This window comes from Anguilla anguilla, chromosome 1 (assembly GCF_013347855.1).
Source record: "Anguilla anguilla isolate fAngAng1 chromosome 1, fAngAng1.pri, whole genome shotgun sequence".
In the NCBI taxonomy this organism is placed as follows: domain Eukaryota; kingdom Metazoa; phylum Chordata; class Actinopteri; order Anguilliformes; family Anguillidae; genus Anguilla; species Anguilla anguilla.
The window spans coordinates 7,388,442-7,403,926 of record NC_049201.1 but is presented as its reverse complement, the minus strand read 5'-3'; the positions used below and the strand labels follow the sequence as shown (position 1 = coordinate 7,403,926).

The following is a 15,485-nucleotide window of genomic DNA, read 5'->3' as shown; positions in this document are numbered from 1 at the left end:
GATGAAATATTAGACAAAAGTGCCGACAGTCTGCTTTTATTTTGTGGTATTTACGTGCGTATATGTTGTCAGAAACGGCTCTTTTGTGTTTCTTCACAGAATATAGGATTCATCTGTGATCGACTGCAGTTGCCTTCCTTGGCTGACCCGCATGGTGTTCATTTCTGAGCACACCAGTGGTTTCTTTCTCTTTCAAGACTTTCCAAAATACTTGATGTACCCAGTTTCTGTGCTATCCCTCTTAATGAGTTATTCCATTCTCTCAGCTTACAGATTAAAAGTGGTTCTCCGGTTTTCAAGATGGTGTAGACCGTCTGACTCCAAATGCAATCTCCACAGATTAAAACAAAGGCTAAAACCAGGACTAGACAGTCACTGCTCTTTTTATGTGTGAACAATCCTTGCAAAAGGGGAAGCACCTGGTCAACAGTTAACACCTGTCAGTCATCTGTTAATTACATTTAACAGCTGAAAATGGGGGAACTCAACACAAAAATAGCTGTTTCTGTAAAATGGTAAAAACAGGTACGCGTGTAATTACCACGAAATGAAACTGATTGTACTTTTGTCTCATTTTATCTTTTGATCTCAAATCCAAATGCCTTTAGTATGCAGCAAAAATAGCTAAGTTGACTCAACCGTTACCATACTTTTGGAGGGCACTGTATGTGGAAGTCTGTAACAGCAATAATGGTTGCTTTCACATTTTATCCATTTGACAGAGGTGACTTACGTAGCTTACAATCTTTGCATACAATCCAGTCATACAGGCAGCTCTGGTTAAGCACCTTGCTCAAGGGCTACTGGTTTGTGAATCAAACCAATAGCCCTGCAGTTATTGCACAAGACCAGTTCCCCAACCATAAATGTCATACTGTTGCCTAGACACTGCTGGGCACACAGAGTCATCTCACTGTGCAAACGATGGTGCTGTCCCTCAGAAGCCAGGTCGGGGAAACTCAAGTTGTTCTTTTGCAGCTCTTGGTTCGCATGTGCAGTTTGAGTGTTGCATGCTGGGTGTGTTTTATGACGGGTGTTGCCTTTCACTGTGTACCTTTGGAGGCTTTTTTCACTGTTAATTAACCATGAGCAACACTCAATTCAAACACTCCACCCCCACTCACCTGATACTGCAACCCCCCCACCCTCCCATCCACACCACTGCATGGTCTTGAAATATTAATATCTCACGGAAGGCTGATGCTCTAATGCCTGTGCCCATAAAATCTTTTTTTTTTTTTTTTTTTATTGCACACAAGCTGTAAAATTAGGATTTATGCATTCAAAGTCCAAACAGAAAAGGTAAGGCGAAAGCCATTTCCGGCCATCGGCTACCTTGTAGTGAGTGTTGCCCGGGTTATCCGCTGAGTCGAGGCCGTGCAACTAGAACATGACACAAAAACCTAGCTGGGCCGCCTGTCTGGCAGGGTATACTGAAATTAATTTTTACCCTGCTTTTTTTGGCTTTCTAGGAAGGTCACCACGTGTATACTAGTAGTCGACCTATACCAGAAATCAATAAAATCACGAGGGTTCATTCAACTCAGTTGAGAGGGCATTTCAGTCCAGAGTACATACGAGTCCAATAGGGACCGCGTGTGCTCTCGAAGAGTTGATTTAACCTTTCGCTGTGTGTAGTCACAGATACACGAAGCCAAACATTAATGCAAACATCCAAAGAGCTTGTCGTAGGAACGGAGCATAATTTATGTCTATCTAGGAGGATCTCGGCACTCTAGGCAATTCTGGAAAGATTCATGCGCACGGCTCATCACTCTTAAAACTACATGCACTTATCCCGTGTACTCGCACAAGCCCAGCCCACGGTAGTTGGAAGCCATTATCCTCCATCAGATTTACATCGCGTTTCTTCCCGGATTTGAAAGCCACCAGCCACGGTAAAGTAACTTTTCTTTTTTTTTTTTTTTACCTACAAGACCACTGAAGTTAGAGCCACTACCATATTTTAAAAAAGGAACAGTTACCGTTTACAGTTATGATTAGTTCCCAGATATAATTACTTGGGAATGAAAGGTGGTGCAGGATCCAATCAGTTTGATGAGTTGGCCTAAACTGGAAAGGACAGGATCAGGACACTAGGATGGGAGAGAATGTTGAAATGGAATGCAAGGCAAGGGCTCCTGTTTCTCAGTCAATATTTGTCTCATCAGTTTACATAATACAGTGTGGAGGAGGATTAGATTGGAAAATGTTCGCAAAAGTTATTTTTTTCCTTATGTATACAGCATATATTACACACACAGAGGGTCGCAGGCTGCCAGAAATAAAATCATAACCTGGTGCCGAAGAGGGGGAATTTGCGTCTAATTACCTTTCTGAGAAGCTATTCTATGCGACCACCCAGATTAGCTTTACAGAATCATACCAGCTTTGACGTGGACTTATCTCATAAGAAGGGCAACTGCCAGTTTTTGCATTTGCATTCAATTCTTAATTCTTCTTCTGTTTAAATTGATTCTGAGAGCCGGGACTATGAAATCAGCTTCAAAAAGCAATTTCACATTTTTCATAGTTCCAGTACTGGTTTGCAAAACATCTGAAAACACTTTTAAGATCTGCGAGCAATGAGTTTTATTTTTGCATTGTATTACTCATTTTCGAATTGTTGCCCTTAAATTAATCTGTATGACGACACGTTGGTTTTATGATCTCTTATTTCATCTGGAAACCTATGGTTTTTTGAATACTGTGGACTGGAGCTGACGACATACATTCACTTGCTATGCCTGTCTCAGCTTGAATTACAATTGCTTAAATGGTATGGAATTAATAACCTTGTTCATTATACAAAATAAAATATGACAAGACACAAAATACGTTCTGTCGCGAGTAGGCTACATTAGTTAGTTATCCCGTGAAAGAATTAAGGAATCCAAAATTAGTTCTGGCCTATTCCAGCCTACTCGTACAGGCTACTCGTATTCAATCCTTTACAGTAGGCAACACCAAAAAAGCGCTGTGGTGGAAATAATGCTTTTAAATTGAGCTGATTAAGCATTACGAACATAAAAACTAAAAGGGAAAATAAAAAAAAAACACACCGTTGATGGATGTCGGATGCGCATACTATTACGCTGCACATCAATCAACGTAACCCTGAAACAGTTAATCAGACGCGAGCTGGTAGCCAATGCCTGCCTGTCTTTGAGCATGTGCCGTTGCTGCAGTGAAGTAAAATGTGTCAATTCTCATTCAGAGAGGGGGAGCAGGAGAGGGGAACGCCGGGGGAAAAGACGGTGGCGGCGAGCTGCATCTTAGCCTAGGTTACATGTTGTGTTAAGTTTCATTATTTCACTCAGAAGAATCCACGCCCGGAGATCAAATCAGGCGGTGAGGTGCTTAACCGTTTTGTCTTTTTTGCTGTTTAATTCTGCCACCCTCTTTCCAGCAGAATTATGCCTGCATAGGCTAACACGGACGGACAGGTTTCTAACGAGGTGTCAGAAATGCCATCAGTTGGAGGGGGGTGTTGCATGTTTTTTTTTTGCGTGTATGTCTGTGAAGCCGGATCGAATAGCCTTTATTTTCCTCGGGGGTGATTAACGAATAGCCTATTGCCTGCAAGACTTTCATTGTAGCCAAACGACATCACGCTAAACCAGAACAGAATGTGTTAGCAGCGGCGGCGGTTTGTTGGCTAGCAGCATTGTGCGTGTGTCCGATATTGTTCCTTCCGTTCATAACAGAGATGTCCCACTTCACAGCCTGTAGTGTCAGGCACAGCAAGCATGTCAGTATAAGATAGCGGGATGGGATTCCCCACTCAATTCTGCGTTTCAAATGATAGCGAAATAATCATCACAGTCATTGGTTTGCTGTTATGTGTTCATCCTGCGCGACTGCCATAATTACTATCAACATTTAATGTTTATTTAGCACCATAATTCATGGCGATTTTATGGACATAGGCTATATCGAGTCCTGTAATAGTGTACGTTTGTAATGATTATGCATGGACACACAAGTACTGGGAATGTGCGCGCACGTCCGTTTGTGTGTGTGTGTGTGTGTGAGAGAGAGAGAGCGAGATATACCACTAACGAATATTTAAAATGTAATTTCTATTCGAAGGCAGTCGCGGTTTTATGATTTCGCACGACGCAATCTGCAGTGCCCGACACTTTCTTGACAACGGGTCCGTTGTCCTGTACAACCGGCGCAGTGATGTTGCGGTCTTGCTCTCCGCACGGGCCTGCGCAGACCACCCTCGCCGCCGAGAATGTGATTTTCAAGGAGAGAAGGCGGCAGGAATACTTGTTGGGTTGGACTGAACAGATGAAAGAGGCTTAATTCTATTGGGATTAATTTTGGCAGTGATTATCCGTGGGGACAAAACAGTGGAACTCAGTTCCACCTTCAATGGGCAGGCATAGCTGGGAAAATTATTTTTTTTGGGGCATTAGGGATCATTGTATCTTTGTCTAGTAGATTTTTTATTTTTTTATTTTTAGGAGGCTTGCTTTTCTTGTATTCATAGGATTTATGACCTTATATTTTATATAGTCTCATTTAAAAAGGTTTCAAACTTCACCTTATACAGTACTTTTATGCCGTTGCGAGATTGTACGTTCGGACAGTTTCACCACCAAAACTCTATAGTACAACCCTTGGCATGAAATTATGCATGCAGTGCATCAAATCACATTGGGTCGCATTATATCGATTCTTTTTTTCTTTCTTTCTAATTTTCCATCTTTTTATTGTGTAAATGCCAAGTCAATTAAGGCACTGTGGTGATGTTACTTCTGAGCCAAGATGGGGTCTTTTTGGAGCAAAAGGTTGGGGTTGGCTGCCTCATGCCACTTTGCTAAGGGAGAGATCGCTGTGGAGCTCATGTATAGTCTGAATGTGCACTGGTGCACTACCCCAGGGCTTGCGAGGTACCAGCGTTTCCCTGGGAGCCGAGAGAAAATTTGGCAGCCGTACATCATAGACCCAGAAACTGACTCTTTCTACCCATGATTGCGCTTCGTGAACTCAACCCTTTAGGGTGTCAGATCACAAATATGTGATCAGGATGTTCCTAACGGAACGTTCTAATGCTGATGTAACAATCACTGCTGGTAACTGGAAGCAACGGAGTTCTAGAACACTGACTTAGGATTTTGAACAAAAAACTTTGTATAAAAAAAATCTACTCTTCAAAGGGTTCAGAGTATTCCTAATATAAACATAGGCTGGAGTAGCTCACTGTCCTTTTGCCCATGTCGGGTAGAGGGGTGATGGGCAGTACAGTTGGCAGTTTAGAAATAGTTTGTGTGTGCGTGTGTGTATGCCTGTTTGTAAGCATGTCTGCATGTGTGCTTGCTTGTGTGTGTGTGTGTGTGTGTGTGTGTGTGTGTGTGTGTATGTACACGTGTGTTTGTGTTTCTGCATGCGCCAGCTTATCTGCATATGTGTATACATGCCAGTGTATGTGTGTGTGTGTGTGTGTGTGTGCGCGTGCCTGTGTGTGTGTGCGCACGTAGGTGTGCAGTCCATTATACGGTACTTCGCTTGGCGCGGTAACGGGTAAAATCTCCTCTAAGTCTCACGGTTGAGCCTTGAAGATCGCTAATCCTGAGGACGTGACACACATGGTGTTCAGGTCAGGCCAGTTCCCAGGGTGAAGCCTCGTGGAGGCAGAGCAAGACCCCGCACTGGAAGAACAGCGGGTGTTGCGAGTTTGATTTCATCTCTGCATGTACAGAAATTTCAGAACCACCGGCGTTCATTTTGTGTTCCCAAACTGTAACTCCACACTGTGTCATCACAGAGGGGTTGCATTTGAATGATAAAATTGTGTCATAAAACTCATTGCAAAGCTACAAAAGCCTAAAAGAGCTTTAAGTTGGTGAAAAAATGCCAAGGATGTACTAAAGTTACCCACAGCTTGCACATTGTATAAGTTTGTTAAATATATTTTTATTTTGTCAGAGTTACTGTATAACCTTGAGGATATGAATATGAGAAATGTGTAAGAAAATATGAAAGTCATGTCAGGCTTGTCATGCCATGCTTGCAACCAGAATAGCTGCTTACTGTATGTCCAGAGAAACATGAGCCTGTGATCTGGATGCTTTCCTCCTCTCTGCGTTCAGTGTTACCTGGTACCTCAAAACAAGCGGGGGGGGGGGGGAGGGGAGGTTAGTAGACTTGACTAAGGACTCGTCTTGAACCAGCGCATTTCGGAGTTTGCTGTCCCGGAGTACGGAGTGGAAGAGATAAAGGGAGGGAGAGGGAGAAAGCCGGAATGCTTTTGTGCGCGGATTCTGCGGCAGCGCATTCCAACGATGGCCTTGAAAAGGGGATAGGGAATGCCGGGAATGGGGAAGGCTGGGAGAGAGGGATAAATCCTTAACAGCCATCCAAGCAGCCAGGCCATCGGATCTCCTCCTATTGATCTGCGTGTAAACCCGGTGACCCCTAGCAGCCATTGCTATGCATGCGCCCCTTCCTGGAAGAGGGAAAGGGGGCGGGGGGGGGGGGGGGGGGGGGGGGGGGGGGGTTGGGGGGGGGGGGGATTGACACTGGGGTTTTCACCCTTGCTTAAGCTTAATCACATGAATTTGCAAACCGTAGTTGGATAAAAGCGGTAAGTAGAAATGTAAATCTCTAATTGAAGCTTAAGAGATGGATAAAATGCCCTCCAGGGTAAATGCGTAGTATATATAAATATACACACGCTGTGCACAACAGCAGACCGCACTAAGTGGTTGGAAGGGGAGAAAAATGAAGGTGTATTTCTGAACGTGTGCTGCTATTTCTGACCGAGCTGACTGCAGGCTCTCTGTGAAGTGAAGGGAAAAGCTGATGTTTGTGTCTGACAGAGACCTCTGAAAGGGCGTCTCCAGCATTAGATTCTAAGCCATTTTCAAACATTAAACCTAAATGAACAGTTCTGGTCTTTAAATTACATTACATTACATTACAGTATATTAAATACTGCCGTGCAGCATATGCTCTAACCCAGAGTTCCAGGCTCAGGGTTCGAAAGTGCAGTAATTCCCTAGACAGGGAAAAGCATAGTCCCCCAAGAGATAAAGAGAGTAGATACGCGTGTAAGAAGCGGCTGCTCGATATGTCCCAACTCCCTTGTCAAACAGGGAACCAGCTTACACAAACAGAGGCAGAACAGCCCCAGTGAGCAGAGAACTGAAACAAACAAAGAGGAAGGAGCCACGGGCTCTGCAACCAGAACAGGAAGTTGCGTCGAGTCAGATTCTGCAGGGAGGAGGTACAAAGTGTGTTGGAGGTTTTGGGGCGGACCTAGCTGAGGTGCAGTCTGAAGAGAAGAAGAGGCCTTGAGTTAAACGGTAAATGGACTGCATTTATATATTGCTTTTATCCAAAGCACTTTACAATTGATGCCTCTCATTCACCCATTCACACACTCACACTCACACTCACACACCAACGGTGAAAGGCTGCCATGCAAGGTACCAATCAGCTCGTTGGGAGCAATTAGGGGTTAGGTGTCTTGCTCAGGGACAAGACACGCCCAGGGCGGGGGGATCGAACCGGCAACCCTTCGACTGCCAGACAAACGCTCTTACCTCCTGAGCTATGTCGCTCAGTTCCTGGGTGCAGTTCTGCACGGGGTCGCTGTGCGTTTGATAATATGTCCTTTCTTTGGGCCTGAAGGCAGAAGATGGATGAGGACTGACCCAGGCCACTCTCAGGAAGGAGGAGGTAATCGAGCCGCCTCATTATCGATCAGGAGGAGGCTGCTCCGTGTTCTCTCTCCCTAAAAGCCAGCGTGTGGCAGGCACCCAAACGCCGAGCTCACCCCCCGGGTTTCTGCATCGTTAAAAACGGGACGGAGGGGAACAAAAAGAACAGATAAACGCGAACGGTAATGCACGTCCGGAAAGCAGCGGTAGGAAAGATCGTTGTGGAGGAGTTGGTGCGGTGGGGGTGTGTTGGCACAGGTAGAAAGGGGTCCTTTTGGACCTGAATAGAGAGGTTACCTCAGGTGAGCTGGAGATCCAAAAAGAATGAGGGTAAATTAAGAGAGTGCATTCGCAGAGTAGGTTTGGAGTGTGTCTTGTATCACTGCATTAGAAGAGGAAAAAATGGTGAACAACAGAAGATAAAAACTTTAGTGTTCCAGGACGGGTTTTTTCATTCTTTTTTTTTGGTTTGTTCCTGTTTGCTTGTTTGTCATAGATGTGTTCCTCTTGAACACGTGAACGGTCTCAGCAAAGCCGTCTTCTGTTGCCACTGACACTCGGTAACGTGCAGAAAACAACGTGACATCTGTCCCCCGTGCTGGTTTTCCCCGGCCTGTTTCGTGAACAGTATCCCAGCGTTCATAGGGGGACCACCCCGGCGCTATCTTTGTCTGTCATCGGCGGTGTAAATATGATCCCAGAATGCCTGAATGAGTGAGTGCCTTTGGTCCCCCAGGATTTTTCAGGTGGGGTTGAATAGAGACAGTCTCACGTACAGTGCAGGCCATCCATCTTCATTAGGTGTAAGCTTTGACTGCCATAGTATCGGTCCTGTTCCTCAGTGCAAAAGCAAGACGTGATACTACGGCTGCATGTATAAGTATGTACTGTATATAGGAAAAAGAAAATGTATACAAGGAAGTAGGTCACTTAACCATGGTCAGCAAATTCAAGTGAGCGTGTGAGTGTGAATGTAAGTGTATGTGTGTTTGTGCGTGTGTGTGTGTGTACTTGTGTGTGCGAGTGTGTTTGTGTATGCGTGCGTGTGTTTGTATGTGTGTGTCCGTCTGTCTGTGTGTGAAATACAGTTTCATGTTGTTCCCCCATAATATCACATGATCATTTCTCCCTTTACTCATGTGCAGTGCAGAGATATCCTAGCGCTGTAGCCTCAGCCGCGCTTTTATTCTGTCTACGGTGTGCCTCGCCGTGAACCCTCACCTGGGCTTCACAGCGATCAGCCAATCGGGTCTCGTTTGCCCGGTCTGCGCCAACAATCCAGTCCGTGATGACTGGCAGCTGCCCAGCGCTGGAACGTCAATAGAGGCGGAGTCTAATCGAGCACAGTGTGTGGAGTTGGAAATCGATATCAGACTCCGCTGGGGGTGGGGCGGGGCCGGACGGGGGGGGGGGTGGGGGGAATGATACGAGCTGCACGATTTCAGCGACTGCAGCAGCAAACAGTCCTTGGCCTGGCTGGGCTGGGGGGTTGGGGGGGGGGGGAGCCTTCTGTTTCCCCCTGACGTCTCTCTGAACCAAGGTCACCAAGCTTCATGGTTTCTGTCCGTGTTGGACACTCTTGTCTTGTGTGGAATGGAAACACAATATGCGATAGTGGAGATTACACGCATTAGTCAGTGTCATGGCAACCACCTGATCTCTCACTGTCTCCAGAGATAGATGATTCAACTTCCTGTTTTGTGTTGGTCTTTTTGTGTTTTATGTTTCTTTCACAGCTTTTATTAATTTGTCAGTTTTAACAGCAGTAGGGGGGAGGTAGATGGTCAATTTTAAGATCCTGTTTCGTCAAAATGCAATGTTGCATTTTCTGTGTTCCTCCTAAACGTGTAAATAAATCTGACAGTTGACTTTTATATAGTGCAAACACTAATAGATATTAATAATTGATTAATTAATCAATTAACACATCAATAAACAATCACAACAGGAGATTGTTCTCGCAGCCTGTAATTCCACCTGTCTGACCGTGCAAGTTTATTTCTGTCACTTTTATTTTTGTTTTCTCACAAACAAGTCCACGAAAATCCACAAATCATATTACAGCAGGCCAAATAACTGCCTAGGAGAATGTTGGATGGAGAGGGACTCAAATGAAATGGAACCTGTCTCTCCTTTATTTTTCAGGTTGGTGCCCTCTGTTTTTCGGGACAGGTGCTGGATTGACAGAAGGCCACTCCCCCCCTCCCCCCCTCCCTCAGCCCAGATTGGCCCAGGGCAGCCGGTGTGGGGTCTTAGACTGCAGGACAGCAGGTGGGTGTTCGTTCCTGACTAATGACCTTTATCTGCACACACCCACCCTGTGTCTGTAGCCCCCACCCCACCTCACCCCAACTCCACCCCTCCCCCTTCAGGCGTACAGACACCTGGATGGCCGCGTACAGGCGGCTGAGCCCGGGTAGCTGTGCCTGATTGGCTGGCCCTGGTTTTTTTGTTGGGGGGGGGGGTGGGGATATCCATGTTTTGGAGAAGTATGCTAATCCCGCTCAGCCTAGCTCTGTGCCGGCTGGTGCAGATTAAATCTGCTTTGTTTCCCATCGTTCTCCAAACGACCCTTTTGAGGCTTTAACCCTTCTACAGCCAAGTCTCAAACTTTCGCTCGAACAATCACAAAACGCTACGCAATCGATTTTGAACTTGGTTCACTAAACTGCCGCTAAGCTCTGGTTCCTGTTTAAAGATTTGTTGCCCGTGTGCTGGCAGCGTTTTGTCGTTCTGTGAATAGAGCAGTACAATCTCGGGCCAAAATAAAACAAGATTTATTTTTTTGTTCCTGGTAGGATTGAATGGGAAATAAATTGTTGCCTCGAAGGGCTATAGGAAGCTATGGAAGATGTCCGTTGCCGATAAAAACATCGGTGAATGATGCTAAACGTTTCTGTGGCCAAGGCGTAGCTTCCAGCCGGCTGTTAGACAGAAAATATTTCTGGGACCGGAAGCTTTTCTGGGTTTGTGGAGGCCACTGTGCCAACCATTCTATTTTTCATACTGATTTTCATACCGATGGTTGGTTTGCATGCCGGTTCGCCTGTTGCATTACCTGTTCATGTGAGATTTTAACTCTGTTAAATTTAGTGACTGAGGTAACTGCAGAACAGCTGCATCTGCTGCAAGTTTCATTTCAGGGCTCAGCCAGACGAAAGCGTAAACCTGCGCCAGTGAAAGGCGTTCGCTGTATTGGAAAATTATATATCCCTTTTTACACGTGCCTAGCTCTAAAACACAAGCGTCTCATTGAGCTGTGCTGATGACAGTGCAGCTCTAATTGGCTGATTACAGTCACAGTTATGTCCCTCTGACAGCGAATCCAAAACAGTATTTTCAGTTGGAATGGACTGCTATCGCAAATACAATTTCACACAACAAGAATAACTTCAAAAATAATACGTGTTCTTGTGTGAGAACGCGAGGTTAAATTCCTATAAGCCCAGTTGGCCATTTAAATTGGACGCTGGCGTGTAATAATGATAGTTTTGAACGGGCTGAGGGGACAGGGAGTGAACAGCCTGAACCTGCCCGGTGCACACCTGCCTTCATCGCTGCCCGGTGTCGTTTCCGTTGGCAACCTTCAGCAGCCAGGCCACAGCTGAGACCGCTATATTTGGGAGGGCGCGTGTCTCCAGGACCCTGTCGTGTCTGAGCGTGCAGGAAGCAGCTGTTCTCCTCGGGTTCTTCATCAGTCATCGAAATATCTGTGTTCCTCTCTTTTTCTCCCATCTCTTTTTATTTCCAATCTTCTCTGTCTTTTTCTTTTTCTCTCCACCTCTTGCTCTCTTTCTCCTGTCTCTCTCTGTCCTCTCAATCTTTCTCTCGCTCCCACTTCCCTTCTCCCATCTCTATTTCTCTCCCTCTTCTCTTTTTCTTTCTCTCCCCACCTCTCACTCTCTTTACCCTCTGTCTCTCTCTGTCCTCTCTCTTTCTATCTCTCTCTCCCCCTTCGCTCCGTTTCTCCCCACTTTTCATTCACACTGTTTCCCCCCCCCCCCATTTTTTTCCTCATCATGTGACAAATTAACCCCTCTCTCCTCCTCCTCCTCCTCCTCCTCCTCCTCCTCCCCCCGGGGTTAGCATCGCTCCGAGGACCAGGAGGCGGTCACCATGGCGACGACGGCGGCTCACCCCGAGCCGCTGACGGTGCTGTCGCGCTGGTACCTGTACGCCATCCACGGCTACTTCTGCGAGGTGATGTTCACGGCCGCCTGGGAGTTCGCCGCGCACCGCAACTGGAAGTTCCCCGGCGTGACCAGCGTGTGGGCGCTCTTCATCTACGGCACGTGCATCCTCACCGTGGAGCACATGTACCTGCGGCTGCGGCGGCGGTGCCCCACGCTGCTGCGCTGCCTCATCTACACGCTGTGGACGTACCTGTGGGAGTTCGGCACGGGCCTGCTGCTCCGCCAGTTCAACGCCTGCCCCTGGGACTACTCCCAGTTCCAGTACAACTTCATGGGGCTGATCACGGCCGAGTACGCCCTGCCCTGGTTCTGCGCCTCCTTCATCATGGAGCGGCTGGTCATCCGCAACACGCTGCGCCTGCGTTTCGACGAGAGGGCTGAGCTGGGGGCCCCCGGCGGCGGCGGCGGCGGCGGGGGGGGCGCGGGGGGCCTGGGCACCTCCAACGGGTACGTCAAGGTGGACTGAGGGAAGGTCGTCCGGCTCGAAACGCCCGCTCCCACCGCCCCTCGACCCCCAATCCCACCGTTACATCCACCCCCAACGCCAACCCCCCAAACGCAGATCAGACCTCTCTCCTGAGCTGGAGAGGGAGACGACGAGAGCAGCTCTGGGGGGGGGGGGGGTCGAGGGACAGGGGGAGGGGCAGTCAAGTAGAACTCCCCCCCCCCCCAAACCTCCCCAAATCCATGGGAGGAAACATCCTTCAGCAGTTCATTTCGCCTGTCCCACAGACACCGTCCCGCCTGAGAGCGTCCCGTCCCGGCGGCCGAAGCAGGTTGCCCCGGATGGGGGCGGGGGGGGAGGGGCGGCCCTGCTTTCGGTGAAACGGCTGTCCGAAGCGCAGGGCTGCCCCTCATAGGACCACATCATACCTCTGCTCCTGTCAATCAACCGTAATGGAACGAAACCAGTATTCCTGTTTTGCTATTAATCCAATAGAAATTCACCTTGACAATTTAGATAGGGACACAAACTGACATTGTGGACAAATTAACGTGTACCAATTAAAAGCAATCCTTTTTAGAAACATAAGAAATGTATGCTTAGTAGACTTATATAGTAAAATAAAAAAGAAGAACAGCTCCTATTAAATCTTTTTAATTTATAAAAATGTATGTATTATTTATGAATATTTATCAATATGTAGTCCTGGTTTCGAGTTGCTAATATATATGTTAGATGTTTACCCAGGTCCGTCCAAAAGCAATGCATTATACTTGAATTCAGTGTCATGAAGAACCTTTTTTATACCTAAGGAAACTCTTGATGCTTGAAAATTGCATGACATGAAGAAAGGTGTATCCAAAAATAAAACCGAATCTTTTATACTCTTATAAATATATATTCAAGAACACTGTTGGGTTTTTACTGGCCACTTGTAGATATGACAACTAAAGAACATTACTGGCCCTTCCACCTCGACCCCCCCCCCCCTTCCCCCTCCCTCAAGAGTAAAAAATGTAACTAAATGTAGTGTAATTACATTTAATTAATTAATTAATTAATTAACCTGTGCTGCATCACTGGAATCCTGTGTCATTACGATAGAGAGCGTTTGCCGAGTGTCTCCGTTTATAAACGCAGTGTGAATGGGGGAGTGCGGTAGGGTAGTAGTTTTTTGCGGAAGAGTGATCGGGTTCCGAGAACTTGAGTAAAAAGAAGACGAGGAAAGATATTTGGTGCTGCAGCGCATCTGGAGAACATGTACTGTAGTGTGAATGTCCGCCCAGGTTCCAGGTGTGCTGGCGTGCGTGCGCAGGTGCGCCGAGGTCAGGGCCCTCCTGAGCTCACCTGCGTGAAGGGCTTTTCCGACCCCTGGGGAATCGGCTTAGCGCGCGCGGCTCGCTTGGAGTCACGTGTCCCCGTAAAAGCTGGGATGGATCATATGGAGCGTAGAGGCCGGCACTGTGCAACCTAACCCCCCTCTGCTTAGCGACGCGACGGTCTGCATAGAGACGGATGGCCGGGAGTCAGACGGAACGCTCTCTATTTCGCGCTCTGTCGTTATGAACAGTTTTTTTTTTTGTTTTGTATTTTCGTTTTGGCTGGTTTATGGCTCTTATTACGACGGGAGCGTTTCGGCGACTTCACGAGACACTGTACGCCAGCACTGAGCTTAGCGTCACTGCACTGCGGAACACCCAAGGCTTGTTCTGCCGGTGTAAAATTAATGACCGACGGCGGTTAGTGTTCTCCTCCCGAGAAGCATCGAGGAGTTCCCGTCCGTTTATGCATTTGATTACAGCGCGGAAGGCTGGTGCTGTTTTGTCACACCGTTCGTGGCTGTTTTGAGTTGGTCGGTCCTTTTGATTCTCCTCCTCGATTCCTCAGGAACATTGTACAGTACTCTGAACGCAGCCGCACCTATTTGTATTTCACTGTGTGCACCGGTTTCCAGATGGTTATGGAGGTGTTCGTTCTGTCAGTCGTTTCACTCCCCCCCCTGCCATCCCAGAATACATTGCAAGTTCTCACAATGTCATCGCCCATAGGCTAAAAAAGCCCAAAAAAGAACAACTTCAATCTCTTAAGACAATTTGCGTGTTAGCATGAAGCATTTACAGTATTTTTGTACCAATTTCTTTTTTTTTTGGTGGGGGTTGGGGGGGGGGGGGGGGTGGGGGGGTGGGATGTTATTTTAATTAATGCATCTTGTACAGGGCACCTGGCTGGAATGATAATTATGAGCTGGAATGATAATTATGAGGCGTCGATGTAATATTTGCCCTGTACGCGGTTGTTTGTTTCAAAGACCATGTGGAGATAATCAGTTAAGTGTGACATGAATTCTGATCAGCTGAATGCACACCAAGCCCTATGATGCGTGCACGTGCACAAGCATCTGTCTGGATGAATCATGTATATTTTGGTATTTCACAGTAGTAACTAGGACAGTAATTGAACCGAGGCAATTGCATTTGATCTGTGAGGATTAATCTTTAATTGTGGGATACCACATTCAAGAGGTAACATGGATTAATTCTGTAATACAGTAATCTGTATTTTTGTACAAACTGGGCAAAAAATATATATTTTACCCCATTATACAAGCAAAATGCAGTATGCATGTAAAATATACAATTTTATTTGTTGTCATTCCTGTAATTAGTTTTTAATTCTTTTTAATTTATTAATTTGACCAACTCCTGTCAATGTTGCATTTTTCTTTGAGATGTGCAGTTTCCGATCCTGTGGGGAACATGTTTAAATACTGTATTGTGAATGTGATTTTTTTCCCCCTTTGGGAATAAATGAGTTTGGTTGATCCTCCTTGTTTGCAACTTCGCTTCACAAACAAAATATGTACACACATGCAGAGCAACCATTTCTAATAATTGTGTGTGCGTGTGTGTGTGTGTGTGTGTAAAATCTGGTGAAAAACATTACCCTTGGGAGCAAACATTTTATTAGCTTGATGTACTGTATTTAATACTGGAAGGACTTTTTTGGCACAAAGAACTCATTTTGTCAGCAAGATATCCAGGCTCATATTTCTACTCTTTCAACTGAGCTACAAAATCAAGTTGTCAGATGATTAAATGTCCATAGAAATCTACCTAGGTCAAGCCATTTTCTGGTAAAAAGCCGATATATATCCTTTATTTAACTCTTTATAGA

General features: G+C 46.3%; 1 protein-coding gene across 3 annotated transcripts; it reads left to right on the top strand.

The window, feature by feature from the left end:
* The first annotated feature begins 1,607 nt into the window (after positions 1 to 1,607).
* tmem229b (transmembrane protein 229B) lies at positions 1,608 to 15,137 on the top strand. 3 transcript variants are annotated; one of them, XM_035387020.1, is made up of 3 exons: positions 1,608 to 1,898; positions 9,819 to 9,944; positions 11,760 to 15,137. In XM_035387020.1, the coding sequence occupies exon 3, from the start codon at positions 11,790 to 11,792 to the stop codon at positions 12,330 to 12,332; it is 543 nt and encodes a 180-aa protein (XP_035242911.1). In that variant the 5' UTR covers positions 1,608 to 1,898; positions 9,819 to 9,944; positions 11,760 to 11,789; the 3' UTR covers positions 12,333 to 15,137. The 3 variants fall into 3 exon arrangements, with proteins under 3 accessions (XP_035242911.1, XP_035242743.1, XP_035242827.1); XM_035386852.1 differs by lacking the exon at positions 1,608 to 1,898 and adding an exon at positions 3,161 to 3,351; XM_035386936.1 differs by lacking the exon at positions 1,608 to 1,898 and adding an exon at positions 3,161 to 3,356.
* Positions 15,138 to 15,485: the final 348 nt, after the last annotated feature.